The sequence below is a fragment of the Zootoca vivipara genome, chromosome 4 (genome assembly GCF_965207765.1).
Source record: "Zootoca vivipara chromosome 4, rZooViv2.hap1.1, whole genome shotgun sequence".
NCBI classification, from domain to species: Eukaryota; Metazoa; Chordata; class Lepidosauria; order Squamata; family Lacertidae; genus Zootoca; species Zootoca vivipara.
The window spans coordinates 94,908,207-94,926,027 of record NC_142587.1 but is presented as its reverse complement, the minus strand read 5'-3'; the positions used below and the strand labels follow the sequence as shown (position 1 = coordinate 94,926,027).

The window sequence follows — 17,821 nt, the reverse complement described above, 5'->3', positions numbered from 1 at the left end:
GCAGGACTAAACCGCTTTTGGTGCAATGGGACACCGTGATGGAAACCAGAGTGCAGGGAAACGCCGTTTACCTTACCACTGCAGCGGTACCTATTTATCCACTTGCACTGGCATGCTTTCGAACTGCTAGGTGGGCAGGGGCTGGGGCAGAGCAACGGGAGCTCACCCTGTCACAGGGATTTGAACCACTGACCTTCTGATCGGCAAGCCCAAGAGGCCCAGTGGTTTAGACTACAGCGCCACTCGCATATTATATATATATATATATATATATATATATATATATATATATATATATAAACTGTCTAGATGCCCGACTAGAGCCTGCACATTCAAATGCCAAGCTATCAGGAAGCTTTTAATGTGTGATGTTCTGTTGTGTTTTTGTATATTCTGCTGGAAGCCACCCAGAGTGGCCGGGGCAACCCAATCAGACGGCAGGGTACCAAAAAATTAAAATTGTTGTTGTTGTTTGTTGTTAGAATGGTAACATAAAGTGCACACCCAAGGCCATTAACACAACTCCAAGCAAGGGCAACACACAAGGCGCCCAGAATCTTCAGTGCCTTCTTGTGGCGCTCATTTGAAACAGCTGCCAAAGTTCTGCAAATATCCAAAGCCATTGGTTCAGCATTCAGCATCTCCATGCCAAATCGCTGTGACTTAAGATGTGCAAGGCACCCTTCACCAAAGAAACCAGAATGGCCTGGGGGAGATTTACTGCAAGCTGACAAAGGCTGGGCAAATGCAGCCGAGGCTCAAATTTCACTGGCTTCAACCTGCCAGAAAGCCAGCTTCTGATCTCCTGCAGACAGAGAAAAGGATCTGAGGACCATCAGGGAGGAACCTGTCGTGCAACTTTCCAGCGTGCCAAGGTCAGGACATGGGACGCACAGCAGAAACGATGAAAAATCAAATGAAATAAGTTTCCGTACCCTCAGGTCTGACATCAGCTTCTTGTCCAGGGTCTGTTCTAAGAAGTGAGAACTAACTTGCTGCATAGATCCCTGGGACAAAGGAGGGGAAAGAGGCAAGTTAGCAACACGATGATTTTGAACAAAGCACAGGCGAGATAAAAATCCTGGCTGTTAGTCCTCAGCCTAAGAGATACACTGCTTCCGAACAAGGAGGGTCTATTTAGCTATCGGGCTAATGGCTGTTGAAAGACCTCTCCCCCTTTTCCTTCTCAAATCTGTTTTGTTGCCTTCTAAGCCAGTGGCTGCCACATCTCGTGGCAAAGAAATTCCTTACGCCTGTTCTGCTTTGTGCGCAAAGTCCTTTCTGCCTCTCTGTTCCAAGTCGACTGGCAATCAGTTTCACTTTTTAGCCATGGCCTGGAGGAAAGACCGTGTGACACACAGGCCCCCCCCCTTTCTTATTCCCTGTTGAAAACTGCCATTTGATTGGCAGGCTCACGGAGACATCTGAAAGCAGCCTTGTTTCGGAAAGCTTCTAAGGTTTCGTGCTTCTTTCCTTCCTCTCTGCATTTTGTTGGAAGCCACCCAGTGTGGCTGGGGTAACCCAGTCATATTGGCGGGGTATAAGAAATACCGTAAATTGTTGTTGTTGTTTTGGGAAGGGAAACTCTCTGCTTCCCATTTCTATGTTCTTTTCACTTTTTTGAATTTTTCTTTTTTATTCTAATATATTTCCTGGTGTTAGCCACCCCTCAAAATGACCCAAAAACTGCCACTCAAGCTATATAAGAATCAGAACCTCAAGGCAGGTTTGGGTGGGGGAGTGTTGTAGCCAATGCAGACTCCACCCAACTGAGCTTTAGGGAGAGGCTATATCAAGCCATTTACAGGAGGAGGAGGAGGCCCAAGCTAAATCTAGAGCAGCGTTTCCCAACCTGGTGCCCTCCAGATGTTTTGGACTCCCACCAGCCCCAGGAAGCACAGCCTTAAAACAGCCATGCTGCTGCCTCAGGCTGATGGGAGTTGTAGTCCAAAAAGACTGGAGGTCTTTAAGCAGAGGCTTGACAGGCATATGTCAGGAATGCTTTGATGGTGTTTCCTGCTCGGCAGGGGGTTGGACTGGATGGCCCTTGTGGTCTCTTCCAACTCTATGATTCTAAGTCTGGAGGGCACCGTGTTGGCAATGGCTGCTACCACTGGGGGGGTATCCCTCTGAAGGCCTGATCCTGCAGGCTCTCCTTACTCTCTTAAAGGCATCCAGACAAATTCGTGGAGGATAAGGCTAGTAGTCACGATGGTTATGCTCTACATCAGGGTTTCCCAAGCTTGGGTCTCCAGCTGTTTTTGGAATACAACTCCCATCATCCCTGATCACTGGCCCTGCTAGCTAGGGATGACCCCTAAAAACAGCTGGAGACCCAAGCTTGGGAAACCCTGCTACACAGTCAAAAACAGAATGCCTCTGAATACAAGTGGCTAGGAATTTCACGAGCGCAGAGTGTGCTGTTGTGGTCAGGTTTTGCTTGCGAGCTTCCCTTGGAGGCATCTAGTTGGTCACTGTGAGAATAGGATGCTGGACCAGGCGGGCCTTTGGCCTGATTCAGAAGCCAGGCTCTTTTTATGTTCCAGAGCAGGCTTCCCCCAAACTAAGGCCCTTATGCAGCCCCCAGCAACCCCCGCTGCCCGCTCTCACGACTTCCAGGTTGGAAAGGCACCGAAAATAGCTTGTGCGCATGTGCAAGCACCATTTCCGACGCACTTCCAGGTCAGAGGAGGCCAGTGCGCATGCGCACAAGCTATTTCTGGCACTCCTCCAACCTGGAAGTGTACTGGAAATAGCATGTGTGCATGCGTATGGGTGCGTGCTCACACACGCGCGCCCCCGGTCCGTCACACAATTGGTGCTGTGGGCACCAGCCCAAAGCCGGGTAAGTTTGGGGACCCCTGTTCCAGAGGTTTCACAACCCACTAGCATTTCATGTTCTGACGGACAGCTTGCTCTCTTTTCCGACAGCGTAAGGACATGACAGGGGGCAAAGGCACTTACCAAGAGTTTGGCAGCTTGTACTCTCACCACCCAGGAGCCGTCACTGACCATATGACAAATCTTCCCAAATGCATCATCTACTAGGCGGATTTCTTCGTTGGAGGAAGGGATTGGGACAATGCTGAAGGGGTGGGGGGGAAGAGAAAGAGAGAAGGTGCTGTATCAAACCTTGGTTTGTTCTCACCTGCTGAGCCAGGTTCAGCTGAGAGTTAAATCTTCTATACCTTTCCCTACAAATGTTGTGAACAGAGAGAGGGGAGGGGAATCCTACCCAACACACTTGCCCAATTTAGCTTGCATAAATAAAAGGCATTTTTCATTAAGTGAACATCGAGTAAACAGGGCTCCAAGCTGGAAAAAACCCACAGCCAATCTACTTTTAAATGAAGCTTTTGAACAAACCATGGTTTTCATAACATTTAGTAAACTTCATATACCTTATGCCCGGTTTACACATTATGCTTGGCCACAGTTTTATTAAACCATCATTTGAGCGTCCTCATTCTGCCCCGTGGTTTAACTATGGGTTGTTTACTGCCAACAAACCACAACCTGACGCTATGGTTTGGTGCTGGATTACAAACCTTGGTTTCTTTCAACTGTGGTTTGACATCACACGCAACCCAACAACACATCCTTAATCATGGTTTGTTTCGCTACCTTACTCGAGATGCCAACTGAAAAAGCTTAAAAGGGGCTTGAGGCAAAGAGCAGCAGGGAAACAAAACAGACCTTGGAGAAATAAGTCATGGTTTGTTTGATTATCTGCAGGACAACTCTCTTTCTCTCTCTCTCTCTCTCTCCCATGCCCACACAGCATGAAAACTCAGGAAAAAGAAAACTTTGCAGCCTTTTAACTTTACAAGATCGGTCATTACTGATCCCCATCCCTTCGTTTAGGACTGCCAGGTATTCCAGGCATACTGTCAGAGGTTATTACAGCTACTCCTGAGTAACGACTCTCCACAAACTTGTCTTTCAGAGTCTTTATTGGTGCACATTATTTACAGTGTGATGAGCTGTCGGTTTCATGTCCGCGCTATTCTGTGTCAGAATCTGGCACTGCCCCTTTTCGCCCCTTGGACCAACATAAGAGCCTGGGGACAGCGAATCTCCTCCCTTTTCTCCTCCTCCTTAATTCCGCTGCCGGGGGAAAGGGTCTACGCTCCGTCTTCTCCCTCTCCCCCCTTTCCGTCTCTCTCTCTCTCTTCCCACCTGTGGAGCAGGGGCTCTTCCCTGCTGCTGGAGCCCTGGCTCTCCCTCTCTGCTTCCTGACTCCCTCCTTCAGACCCTGCGCTTCCGTGGCTGCTTGGGGAGGAGCTGCTCCTGATGATAGGGGGCGGTTCTCTATACTCTCTCCCCCTTACACATACCTTTCTGGATAAAGCTGACTGAGGACCCAAGTAAGCTGAACTGCAGCACTGCGGACCTGTTCGTAGTCGTCGGTTAAGAGTTTGCATGCCTGAAAAGGAAGATCTCCAGTCAGTTACCATCAGCCCTAAGTCCTTCCACCAATATTTATATTGCATGCTACCCTTCATATCTTTTAAGAAGTTTTGTAATCTGCGGGATACGAACTGGAGGAACTAGCAAATTAAAAAATACAGCGATACCTTGCTTCTCAAATGCCTTGGTACTCAAAAACATGGAACCCAACACTGCAAACCCAGAAGTAAATGTTCCGGTTTGCGAACTTTTTTCAGAAGCCGCACGTGCTCCATTTTGAGTGTTACGCTTCCGATTTGAGCGCCACACTTCCGTTTTGAGTGTTATGCTGAGGTCTGGCTGTTGTTGCCATTTATTTTGTGTTTTTGATTTTGTGACTGTGTGGAACCCAGTTCAGCTACTGATGGATTGATTGTGTGACTGCAGTGCATTCTTTATTGCTTTCATTTTATGGATCAGTGGTCTTGTTAGATAGTAAAATTCATGTTAAATTGCTGCTTTAGGGGTTGTTTTAAAAAGTCTGGAACGGATTAATCCACTGTGCATTGCTTTCTATGGGAAAGTGCGCCTTGGTTTTGGAACGGACTTCCGGAACGGACTAAGTTTGAGAACCAAGGTACCACTGTAAAAAGAAACCTGAGTCCCTGATGGACACAGGAACATCAGAAGAGCCTGCTGGATTAGGCCAAATGACCATCTAGCCCAGCATCCTGTTCTCACAGTGGTCAAAAAGATTCCTGTGGGAAACAAGGGATCAGGATTTGAGCACAAGACCACTCTGTTTTCCATTTACTGGTAATCAAAAGCATTGCTGCCTCCACAGTGGGACGCAACAATAGCCCGTTCCTCCATGAATTTGTCTGATCCTCTTTAAAGCCATCCAAGTTGATGGCCATCACTGCCTTCTATGGGAGTGAGTTCCATAGTTTAACTATCTGTGGCATGAATAAGTACTCTATTCAACTCCAAACCAGCTTAGCAGGGACTGGGAGCCTAAAGACTGTACAGGATTTTATTCAGCCTCGACACGCAACTCTGGAAAAAAGCTCACCAATTTTGGGGCTCTTCAGAGTGGTAGCTCTTGAGAGTCCTGCCACTTTTAGGGACCGTGGCATCTTTACACACATACGCAATCCAATCACATAAAAGCAAAATGGCCATTCCCTTTGTGGGTGGGTAGTCGGAAAGGAGGTTAAAATCTTTTCTGCTTACTTTTAAACAAAATTATAATACAAGGGCCTTCCATACAGGATTGTTGGGAGTAAAAATGTAAGAGATGCTGAGCTAAACTCCGAGGAGGGAAAGAGGGATGGAAAGATCATGCAATGATCGTTATTAATGGCTGCCCCCCCCCCTGCACTGCTTAAAACTTAGATTCTTGTTTGTCACCAGGGGGAAGACAAACTTTTCATCATCTGGGTAATAATGCTGGCTAGCTTGCTATTTTGAGCTTGAGGTCCCAAGATGATTAATTTGCTCACACCCAGTAGCTCTCCTGTTTCAAAACAAACAAACACTAAGCCAGCAGACACTGCATTTCACTTTTTTCCCCCATTGCTTGGCAGCAGGGAGAGGATCGCAAATCTGCTGCAGGCCTTAGAGAGCACAGATTGCGTAATTCTTGCAAAGGGTCAGCAGTCGGCTTTAATTTTAGAAAACGCACAAGCGGGGATACCAAAGCACTGGGTAAAGAATCCTGGAGGAGCACACATGGCAGCCAGGCCAAAAGGCTTGTCACTCCTGATTTTCAGTGGTGGGCTATTAAAAGAATGGGAACGGTTTAAAAATAAAGGAAATAGAAGCAGCAGCTAACTTCCATTGCAGTGGGCACTCCTCCAAGGCCCCTGGCATTTGCCCCAACATGTTGGGTGCTCATGCTGGGCCTGCACTGGCCACAATTTTGCGACAGAGCCCAGCTTAATGGTAGGGCCCCTCACTAAGCACATAGAACACAGTAATTACCTGGCTGTAAATGGTTTGCTGCAACTTTAATCCCCTTTCATGCAGCTGCAACTGTAGGGAAAAAAACCAAAAGAAATTGTGATTATAGTGCCCAAAACAAAACATTTAAATAAATAAAAAAAATGGAGGGGTGGGAAATATCGCAAGATGGGCAGATCCTTAAAGGATTTGCTACTGGAGTTTAGCTATTACCGTAGTTTAGGGAAGCTTTTAATGTTTCAATAAATTATTGCATTTTAATGTTCTGTTCTGTTGAAAGCCCGCCCAGAGTGGCTGGGGAAACTCAGCCAGATGGGCGGGGTATAAATAATAAATTATTATTATTACTATTATTATATATTAAGGGTATCAGCATTGGAGACTGATAATAAATAAATAAATGGAGTTGCAGAGATAACCTTACAAGATTATTTTGCACCTTTGCTACAAGCTCCGTCTCAAACATCCAAATCCTGCAACTGAGTCCATTATGTGCTTAAGGCTCCTATGTCCACTTTTCCCCAGGAGTCAGACCCATTAAACACTGCGGGACTGGAACTCAGGGCACAAGCGCAAGGTTACTGTTTGGTCGTCCTTTCCTATGATGACTGGATGAGCATTAACAATTGGGACTCCATCACCAGGATTCGGCCACACCTTCTCCTTATCACCCAAAGAGAACCAATTATTATTATTATTATTATTATTATTATTATTATTATTTATACCCTGCCCATCTGGCTGGGTTTCCCCCGCCACTCTGGGCGGCTTCCAACAAATACCAAAATACATTAAAATATCACAGATTAAAAACTTCCCTAAACAGGGCTGCCTTTAGGTGTTTTCTAAATGTCAGGTAGTTGTTTATCTCCTTGACCTCCGATGGGAGGGCGTTCCACAGGGCGGGCGCCACTACCGAGAAGGCCCTCTGCCTGGTCCCTGTAGCTTTGCTTCTCGCAGTGAGGGAACTGCCAGAAGGCCCTCGGCACTGGATCTCAGTGTCCGGGCTGAGCAATGGGGGTGGAGACGCTCCTTCAGATATACTGGACTGAGGCCGTTTAGGGCTTTAAAGGTCAGCACCAACACTTTGAATTGTGCTCAGAAACGTACTGGGAGCCAATGTAGATCTCTTATGCCGCATTCTGGATTAATTGCAGTTTCCGGGTCACCTTCAAAGGTAGCCCCATGTAGAGCGCATTGCAGTAGTCCAAGCAGGAGATAACTAGAGCATGCACCACTCTGGTGAGACAGTCTGCGGGCAGGTAGGGTCTCAGCCTGCGTACCAGATGGAGCTGGTAGACAGCCGCCCTGGACACAGAATTGACCTGCGCCTCCATGGACAGCTGTGAGTCTAAAATGACTCCCAGGCTGTGCACCTGGTTCTTCAAGGGCACAGTTATCCCATTCAGGACCAGGGAGTCCCCCACACCCGCCCGCCCCGTCCCCCCAAAACAGTACTTCTTAATATTATATAGTACTTTTTAATATTATCCAGGGATCAGTAAGGTTTACCTTGCCTGAGCCGGTTCACTCCCGCGGAGATCGCTCCATGTGCCAGATCGAGTCTGTGCAGACACGATTTCTGGCATCTGCGCAGACGTGATTTGCGGCGGCGCAGAAGCAAGTCCCCGCTCCGCGCTGCACCGGTTTAGCGCAGCACGCAGAGACTCGCCAAGCAGGCAGCTCAGTTTGGGGGTGGCTCGTGGGCCGTTTAAAAAACGACCCCCGTGGGCCGCTTGTGGCCCGTGGGCCGCAGGTTGCCGACCCCTGTTATAATCCCTCCGACAACTTCCTGGTCAGCAGCCTCTTTTCATGGAAGGCTACTCAAGAAGGGAGTAAGAGATAGGAAGGCAGGCCAATCCCACGGCCATCCCATGGCTAGGCCTGCTGGCCACTCACAGTCCTCGTGGTGGCTAAATTCACCCCAGAAACACCTGCTAGACTCCAATGCGCACCCCACACTCAAACTCAAGGAGGATTTTGATTTAAGGAAAGCTGAACTCAACGCTCCCGAGACTTACCATTGCTTTTATAGCCGCAGTTCTAACCCGAGAATCCTGGTCACTGAAGTGATCCCCGATGATCTTCTGGACATCTTTGGGAGGCTGGCCTTCGACTTCTTTCAAGGTGCCTTTTTCCACAGTCCCAAGGTAGCCAATCAGGAGGAGGCATTTGGTCCTTACCCCGTGGGAGGAATCAGTCAGATGCTGAGGAATAAGGAAGTACAGTAAATGAATGAAAATATTAGCCCAAACTTCTCCTGACATTTTGTCTTCACCAGAGTTTGGGTTCTTGTTGGGGTTTTTTTTAATGGACTGGTTTGTTTCAGGATGTTTGGGGAAATTAGGTCTTAATATGCAGTGGAATTTTTAGCATGTTGCCAAATTTGGGGAAGAGGGTTTTTAACATAATCTCAGCAATAATCGGGGACGGGGGTAAAAAAACCCCCCACCAGGATTGGTTTTATTAAATCTCCATACACACCCAGCAGAAAATCAGGACATCTTACATTAAAAATAAATAAATCTCAGCAGCAATATACTGGCAAAAATCTTACAAGGGTTAAGCATAGTAAAATGGCACATTAACTGAGGAATAGACAAAAAGGTTATATTCAGTTGGGAGGGAGGAAAGAGATATATTTTTAGCAGATTTCACAATGCAGACAATTAAAAAAAATACTGTTAAATCTGTTCCAATGGTCTTTAAAAATATATGGATTATGCAACGTTTAAATTATATTTGTTTAAAGGGGACATACCCTCGGGAAAATAACTATGCAGACTTGTGAATCTATATATACACTGTCTGGTTTACTGTTGGTTGGTTGGTTTTACTTGATTTTGTTATCTTTGGAACATTTTTGGTTCCAAAGGTTGTATGGCTGTGCAAGAAAATGAACAAAAAACTCATTATTATTATTTTAAAAAACCCTGTCCCAAGCCACTTTTCTGTCTCAAGCCATGCTCCCTCCCTACACTGCTCTGTGCCCTGTATTTTTTGCCAGCCTGGAAAGCGTCCTTGAACTGTAATAATGCCTCTTGGTTGCATGGATGGAAAGGGGGGCTTGCTATGTAGAGCCTCTTGACTTTTGCCTGGCTGAAACATAGCCGACTGTAAGAGTTACATCAAACTGCTCTGTCTACCTTTTGCCTCTAGCCTACAGGGAAATGCAGCTTTCAGGCTGAAAGAAGTTTCGACCCACCTAAAAACCTTTCAATAATAATAATAATAATAATAATAATAATTAATTTCCATCTGGCTGGGTTTCCCCAGCCACTCTGGGCGGCTCTTAACAGAATATTAAAAACACAATACAGCATTAAACATTAAAAACTTCCCTAAACAGGGCTGCCTTCAGATGTCTTTCCACATTTAATAGTTCAAATTACCTTGCAGGCAACATCCACCAGGCGCATCCTCACCGCAGGGCTTTCTTGGAGCTTCTTTCCAATCACCAACAAGGTATCCAGCAGCTGAGCAAGAACTTGGTGGGACTCTTAAAAACAACAGTTTTAAAAAAAGGAGTGTCATTATTTCATCTTGCATTCATTCATGTCCTGGGTCTGGAGGCATATGGCCCAGCAACTACACTGAATCTAAGCAGGTAACCATTTGATTTCATCATTTTAACTCTTCACTTGAATTTCCAAACACCATCCTGAAACATCACACAGGCCTTTTATGAATATGAAGACCAGTCTTCTAGTCTTTCCATCTGCTCTGCCGAAAGGAGAAACGCCAGCAAATCTGTTTCTTTCACTTTTTACAGTACGTCCTGCCACATTTCTGAAATGGTTTCTTAAGCGACAGGACAAACCTTGGTTGCAAGCTTGCACTGAGCCTGCAGAGAGCTAAACCAGGGGTCCCCAGACTATGGCCCGGGGGCCGGATACAGCCCGAAGGCCTCATTTATCCGGTCCCACCGCCCGCTGCCCGCTCTTTCCAGCATGGCTGCCCACTTCCTGGTTGAAAGAGGACCGGAAATACCTTGTGCGTGTCATATCCGGCGCACTTTCGGGTCGGAGGAGGCCCGTGTGCATGCGCACAAGCTATTTCTGGTGCTCCTGTGACCTGGAAGTGCGCCGGAAATAGCGTGTGCTCCCCCGCCCTCCGCGTGATCGGCGCTTTGGGCACCAGCCCAAAGCACAATAAGTATGGGGACCCCTGAGCTAAACCATGAGCCCAGGTTCAGCCAACATACTATGCCAAGCCATGACTTAGCTCAGCACAGCAGCAGGACTAGGGACGAGCCTGGCACCTGCAATCTCCTCTCCTGAAGCCCACATCATCACACATTCACACTAAACCTTGGTTTGATGTGCAAATCAAACCATTTTCCAAACAAGATTCAGGGCTAATCAATGAGGTGCCCTTCAAATGCTTTTGTCTAAAACTCTCCCCATCCTTGGCCATTGGCCATACTGGAGGGTGGAGAGGCTAGAAGGTTGTCCAATAATATGGTGAGGTCATAACCACCGGTTATCCCGGGGCTAGGCAAACCTATAATGTGACTCAATCTAAAGCAGTTTCATGCATCAGTATGAAAGCAGTGTGCATGAACAACAACCCCCACCCCAACAAAGTGAAATCTTGTACACTTCACCAGGCTCCATTAGAAAATTATCACATACTCTCATTTTGGAGTGTGTTGATGGCATCGTCCAGAATGCAGTCAGGAGAAAAGCCTGGAGTCTTTGTCAGCAAACCCAGCAAGGAAGCAACCTTCAACCTCACAGAAGGATCATTCTCCTAGGATGATGACAGGAAGAGAAAGAGGAGGACTAAAGCCTTCACAAACCAACTCTATCTGGGTGTGCAATATCCACTGCAGAATTTACATAAAAGTAGATTTTCAATACAGTCCTCCTCAACCACTGTCACCTGTGCAGTAGCAAACAATATCCCCAAATTTCAACTACTTACCATTTAATTTTCATTCTTAAAATCCCAAGAAATCGACTGATTTTTGCCCTCAAGACACCTTGCGATCAGGGCCATCTTAAGGTCATCGAGCGCCCTAGTGCAGGGATCCCTCGGGCGCCCCCCCACTCCTTTTTTTAAAAAAGGGAAAACTCTTACCTGGCATGCCGGGCGGTGGGAGCCTCACGGTGGCCCCTGCACCTCACAGCGGGGCCGCGCTGTGCCGGAGGCTGCCCGCCTGTCCGATGCCGGATTGAGTGGGGGAGGGGGCGTCGCTGCTCCGTGTGGCCTTCCTCCCTTCTCCCAGCATGTCGGGGTGCCTGGGCAGGCTGGGCCGCGCCGGGTTCCTTCCCGCCAACAGGTGCTGCGTTTCATTGGTAGAGGTGCTGCCATGTGGCGTCACCTCTACCAATGAAACGCAGCGCCGGGGTGAGGGATGACCCTGGCACTGCAGAGGGTCCTAGTGGCCCTGTTCCGCTCGCTTACCTCCCTGCTCTCACGGCGCGGCTGTTGGAGGGAAAAGGGAGGCCGCCGCGCAGCTCCCCCACTTGCTGGGGCGCCCCCTGATCGCCCAGGCGCCATGGTGCATTGCGCCACTAGAGTCAATGGGCGAGCCGGGCCTGCTTGCGATACTGTAAGATACCGCCACTTGGCCCTACCTTATAATAATGCTCCAGCAAGATTCTGACAACTCCTTCCACACTTTCAGCTTCCACTGGCTTCCGAGCAAACTGAAGGAGGTACTGCAAAGCGTCCGCTGGCGAAGTTGCCTTGCACAGATCCACATGGAGTGCGGCCGACTTACTTGGTTTGGTCAGCCGGAGTTTCTTCGCCGAAATTTCCTCATGCTGCTGTTGCTGAAATACGAACGCTGTGTTAGGCTGCATTCACACACGAACAAACAAGAGCGGCAGTATTAACTTGTTCTCCTCAAGTTGTTCCAGAGTAACTTCCTTATTGCTGTTATTATAGCTTCACGCTATTTCACTCGTCTACAACATCCTAGGAGCCTTGAGGAGCTCAGCAAATTGTGGGAATTGAGGGAAACAGTTACGTTCATTAGATTTGTACTTTGATGCCCACTAAGAAAGTCCCAAAGTGGATTACAATAAAAATACAACACATCTGTTTGGATTTTCACTTTTCACTAACCCTACCTTTGCCTGGTACTGAAACAATGACAAGGCTGGCATCAGGTGACCCCTCTAGGAGAAACATTAAATAAATTGGGGGATGGGGAGCCGCCAGAGAGAAGGGATGCTGCCTTTCAAAGGTAGCTCTCAAAACAAGAGGTTTAACAAAAACCCTAAATCCCAAATGTTAAAGTGTCACATTCCAAGACTTGGAGGAGGGATCCGATTTCACTTCTTGATGAACAGCTTCTGAGCTCTCAAATCATTCGCCATGCAGAAATCCAACAGATAAAGCTTTCCCAACATGCAGACAGAGGTAATTACCAGAAATGTATCATTTTGCCAGCAGGTTTTCTGCTCATCACACAACTCCCACCAAGAAATCAGCTGGCAAATTGTAAGAGCAACCAATTCTAGCAAGCAAAATGAACCTGCAACCTACCCACAGTGCCTCTCTCTGCGTATTAGCTTCTCAATCGTTGCCCCTTAACATTATTTATTTATTTATTTATTTACTCACTGCACTTACGACTCACCTTTCTCCCCCAAGGAGCTCCAAGTGGCATGCACAGTTCTCTATCACCCTCATTTAATTACCGGTATTATTATTAAGCCAAATTCTGTGTGACTGCCATAAAACATAGGGAACAAGCTGTGCTACCATAATGACTAAGGCCTTAAATGACAATTTTAGGTTATATTTTAGTGATTAATATTTAACTTATATATTTTTAACTGCTGCTATATCTGTATTGCCTCTGTTATACCATATTGTAAATTCAAATATATCCCTATCATGTTTTATGACTTCCCTGATATTGTATGTGAGCTGGAACTGGTCTGTGACTGAAAATAATAAATTCTATTATTATTATTATTATTATTATTATTATTATTATTATTATTATTAATTTGCTAGCCACTTTTCATCTTTCCCAGGGTAACCCAAATCAACTTACAACCAGCCAAACAAAAGGCCCCCACGTAGAAACATTAAGGCCAAGAGGAAAAATAAATGCACTCCCATTTCTAAGAGCCCATAGTTTAATCCCTACAACAACCCTGTGAAGTAGGGTCAAGATGAGAGGAAAGCGCAGCTGCCTCCCACCACCACCACCCGCACCGAGGTCACACCCAGTGAGCTTCGAGTGGGAGGATTTGAACCCAGGTCCCTAAGCCCGCCACTCTAACCACTGCGCGACATTGTCCTTGCCATGGATGGGAGACGAATAAGCTTTACAGGTTTCGCCCCATCCCCCCTTCCCTTCCCTCCCCACCCCGCTTCCAAGGCCCCGCCGGTTACCTGGACGACCACTTTGCTGAACTCTTCGTACACCCGTTTCTTCAGGTGCGCCGCCATGATGCTCCTGTTATTTCGCTTTCCGGCGCCGCCTGAGCCCCGCCGGCCACCGTCCTCTCCCCTTTCCTTCTCTCCCTCACGCGCCGAATGTACGCCAAAGAGATGAGGTTCTTAAGCCTTCCGCCCCTCTACTTCGGGCTTCCAATCGCAGTCATCAGACTCCTCCGCGTGCGGAGAAGAGAAGGGGAATATTCTTATCCCTGCGTCCAGATGTCCCGTGTGTCCCTGGGGTACTGCGCATGTCCCCCAGAGACACAGGGATTGGACGGAGGGACAACCAGGGACACAGGGATTGGACCCGCGCTCTCGGGACACAGGGAACAGCCAACTGCCGCTCCGCCAACCGCCGCTCCGAAGCCCAGTCTCATGCTGGAGGTGCGCGGTGAGGCGGCGGGGGAGAGAAGCGCTCCCCCCCCCCCCGGCAGCCTTGCCGCACACCTCCGGCATGGGACGGCGCTTCCTCGGGGAACCCGAGGAAGCCGAAGCGGCAGCGGGCGCGGAGGGAGGCCCGCTTTGGCTTGGCAGCGGCGGGAAGAAGGGGAGGAATTCCTCCCCTTTTTCCCGCCACCGCCAAGCCAGTCCCGGAGCCGAATTGCGGCGCGGCGGGGTTTTTCGCTGTTTGCCTCCCCCAGGGGAAGGCAAACGGCGAAAACCCCCCGCTGCGGACTGGCTTGGCGGTGGCGGGAAGACCCGCCACCGCCAAGCCAGTCCCGGAGCCGATTTGCGGCGCGGCGGGGTTTTTCGCCGTTTGCCTCCCCCAGGGGAAGGCAAACGGCGAAAAACCCCCGCTGCGGACTGGCTTGGTGGTGGCGGGAAGACCCGCCACCGCCAAGCCAGTCCCGGCAGGCCGCTTCCTCTAGCGCCCGTTTTTAAACGGGCTAAAATCCACTAGTACAGTATATCCATGTTAAGAATTCGAGAAAAGCCGGAGAAGGTTGCGGCGCCTTGAAAGCTCGCGGGGGCCGTTGCACTAAGGAAAGACGTGAACGTCCCAATTAAACTGACTCTGCCCAAATGCACACACCTTTTTATTATTATTATTATTATTATTATTATTATTATTATTATTATTAAGGCGAAGGGCATGATTATTGGAAAATCATTTGCAAATAAACCTTCAGTTGCTTGGCTGTTTCAGGCAGCGCTCTAAGCTGCTTCTGGATGCCTGGCTATTTGTTATTTTATGTTTGGTGGCTCCTATTTAACAGCCACCACTCTTGCCCCGCAAGGGATTTAATGCATGCGATGAGGACCCGGAAGTCTCTATGTCACTTGAGACTGTGTAGCCCCTTGGTGGGCAAACAGACTGTAGGCTCGGGAGCAGCAAAAAGGGGCGGGGCGAACGGAGAGGGGCGGGGCCAGCCTTTCCTGGAATGCTGCCTTATGCGTGGGTAGAAATGGAGGTGGTTGTGATGTAAGGGCGCTCTGCACATGCTCAAAGGCATGGTTTTGTTTATTTGCCTCCTTGCTTGCTTTTAGATCCTGCTACTTAAGGGGTCAAATTTTTAAAGGGAGACAGAAATAAGAACATCAGAACGGCACCTGACTAACAACAACAACAACAATTATTTTATTATTTATACCCCGCCCATCTGGCTGGGTTTCCCTTCATCAAGTCAGTGGCCCACCTAGACCAGCATCCTGTTCTCACACTGGCCCAGCTAGAGGCCTGCAAGCAGGACCTAAGTGGAGGGAGAACATTAACAAATTACTTTTATAAAATAGAAAACAATGTTGTTATGATTGTTATGAAATGCCAGCATGTTTTGGTAAAGGCATTTTTCAGCAACACAAGAGAGCTGTCCCCGCCCCGCCCCCCCCCAGGGAAAAATCTCCCCAGGGCTTCTGATTACAGCATTTTACTATTTTAGAAAACATTTTTTTCAGCCCCATTTTGAGGTTTTGCTTCTATTTTGTTGTTGTTGTTGTTTCCTTGCATGTGGTGCTTTCTACCCCTCCCCCCATTTAGAGTGACATTTAAGGTTAGGCTGCTACGATCTGAATCCAGCACTTGAAAGGACTTTAAAATTAGAATAAAGAGGTAAACTAAAGTGAGTGAATACTGGACTGTATCACTTCATACTGTGTGAGAGAGAGACGGTGTCATAATTTCTACCGTAGTACTGCATGTTACTGGGAAATTGGAAGGTAGGGGGGAGATCTCTCACGCGAGCCTTGCACATTACCAAACCGTTCACTCACACACATACCACACAGGTATTTCCCTGCCTTTTCACATGTGAAAAACAATCCTCTAGTGTCAAGAGAAAAATACAAAAACATATCTGCAAAGGCATTGCATCTGCAAGGGAAGCTCAGCTCAGGAGCTGTGTCTCCCTGCTGAGCCCCAGGTCTCCAACAAAGGAAAACAGGGAAAGTGTAAATACCAAATGCAGCAATTCACTGATAAATGTATCTATGTACTGGCTCGATGTTATTCTATGGGGAAACTTTAGAAATTCATAAGAAATCATCCATCTTTTCAGTTCCAATGGCATTTAGGACCCAGGGAAGTGATATATAAGCGGTAAAAGGTAAAAAAAAAGATAAAGGTAAAGGACCCCTGAGTGGTTAAGTCCAGTCAAAGGCGATTATGAGGTTGTGGCGCTCATCTCCACATTCAGGCTGAGGGAGCCAGCGTTTGTCCACAGACAGCTTTCTGGGTCATGTGGCCAGCATGACTAAACTGCTTCTTGCGCAATGGGACACTGTGACAGAAACCAGAGCGCACTGAAACACCATTTATGTTCCTGCGGCAGCGGTACCTATTTATCTACTTGCCACTGGTGTGCTTTCGAACTGCTAGGTTGGCAGGAGCTGGGACAGAGGAACGGGAGCTCACCCCATCGCGGGGATTTGAACAGCCAATGTTCTGATCGCCAAGCCCCAGAGGCTCAGTGATTTAGACCACAGGACGTGGGTGGCGCTGTGGGTTAAACCACTGAGCCTAGGGCTTGCCGATCAGAAGGTTGGCAGTTCGAATCCCCGCGACGGGGTGAGCTCCCGTTCCTCTGTCCCAGCTCCTGCCAACCTAGCAGTTCAAAAGCACGTCAAAGTGCAAGTAGATAAATAGGTACTGCTCCAAGCGGGAAGGTAAATGGCGTTTCCGTGTGCTGTTCTGGTTCGCCAGAAGCGGCTTTGTCATGCTGGCCACATGACCTGGAAGCTGTATGCTGGCTCCCTCGGCCAATAACACGAGATGAGTGCCGCAACCCCAGAGTCGGTCACGACAACCTAATGGTCAGGGGTCCCTTTACCTTTACCTTCCATGTCTCCCTGTGACATATAGGATGTCTTGATGGTGTCTTATGGGAAACTTTGGGAAACTTTAAAATACTGTACTGATGTAGCCATTGTTCATAGCTTCTGGCTGCTTCGTCTTTGTGTTAGTGGGAAGTCTTGTTGCAACAATAAAGATCAGGCCTACTGGCTGCTGTTTTGCTTCTATCTCCTGGTTGAAGTCTCTTGCCTGTGACCCCCCCCCCCCCCGAGCTGAACCTATGGGAGGCAAGGTTAGGCAATTGTGGGATGCTCAAATGACTCCCTGTTTCAGTACTTCGCATAAAAAGGACCCCACAAGCAGAAAACAAGGATATAGAATCATAGAGTTGAAAGAGACCACAAGGGCCATCCAGTCCAACCCCCTCAAACACCATCAAAGCATTCCTGACAGATGGCTGTCAAACCTCTGCTTAACGACCTCCAAAGAAGGAGACTCCACCACACTTCTTGGCAGCAAATTCCACTGTCGAACAGCTCTTACTGTCAGGAAGTTCTTCCTAATACGGCAGAGGGAAATTTAGAACAGGCACCTCCCTGATGTGCTAGTCTTCTACATGCAGGAGGTTGTGTGTTTAAAAAAATAATAATGTGCTGAAGCACTGAAAAATGCACCTCCACCTGTCTGCAATGATAAACTCTGTCTTCTTACTCCACCCCATAATTCAATATAACTTGCAGAGTGGCTCAAACTTGGACCCAAATAAAATGTGACACCAGGTGAGCAGGAACAGATTTTGCTCAGTGTCCAGCACAGAAGGCTTCATTCACATTT

The 17,821-nt window shown here is 47.9% G+C and overlaps 1 protein-coding gene across 1 annotated transcript in view; it reads right to left on the bottom strand.

The window, feature by feature from the left end:
* The window catches only part of INTS4 (integrator complex subunit 4), a 30,134-nt gene extending 16,008 nt beyond the window's left edge, over nt 1–14,126 (bottom strand). Inside the window, exons 1-9 of the mRNA XM_035115459.3 lie at nt 13,711–14,126; nt 11,934–12,131; nt 10,986–11,103; nt 9,744–9,850; nt 8,373–8,558; nt 6,373–6,423; nt 4,338–4,426; nt 2,965–3,085; nt 936–1,007 (exon numbers count right to left, since the gene is read on the bottom strand). Coding sequence (XP_034971350.3) covers nt 936–1,007; nt 2,965–3,085; nt 4,338–4,426; nt 6,373–6,423; nt 8,373–8,558; nt 9,744–9,850; nt 10,986–11,103; nt 11,934–12,131; nt 13,711–13,767 — 999 coding nt within the window. The 5' untranslated portion in view covers nt 13,768–14,126. The remainder of the gene's footprint in view (nt 1–935; nt 1,008–2,964; nt 3,086–4,337; nt 4,427–6,372; nt 6,424–8,372; nt 8,559–9,743; nt 9,851–10,985; nt 11,104–11,933; nt 12,132–13,710) is intronic.
* Between the last annotated feature and the right edge of the window lie 3,695 nt (nt 14,127–17,821).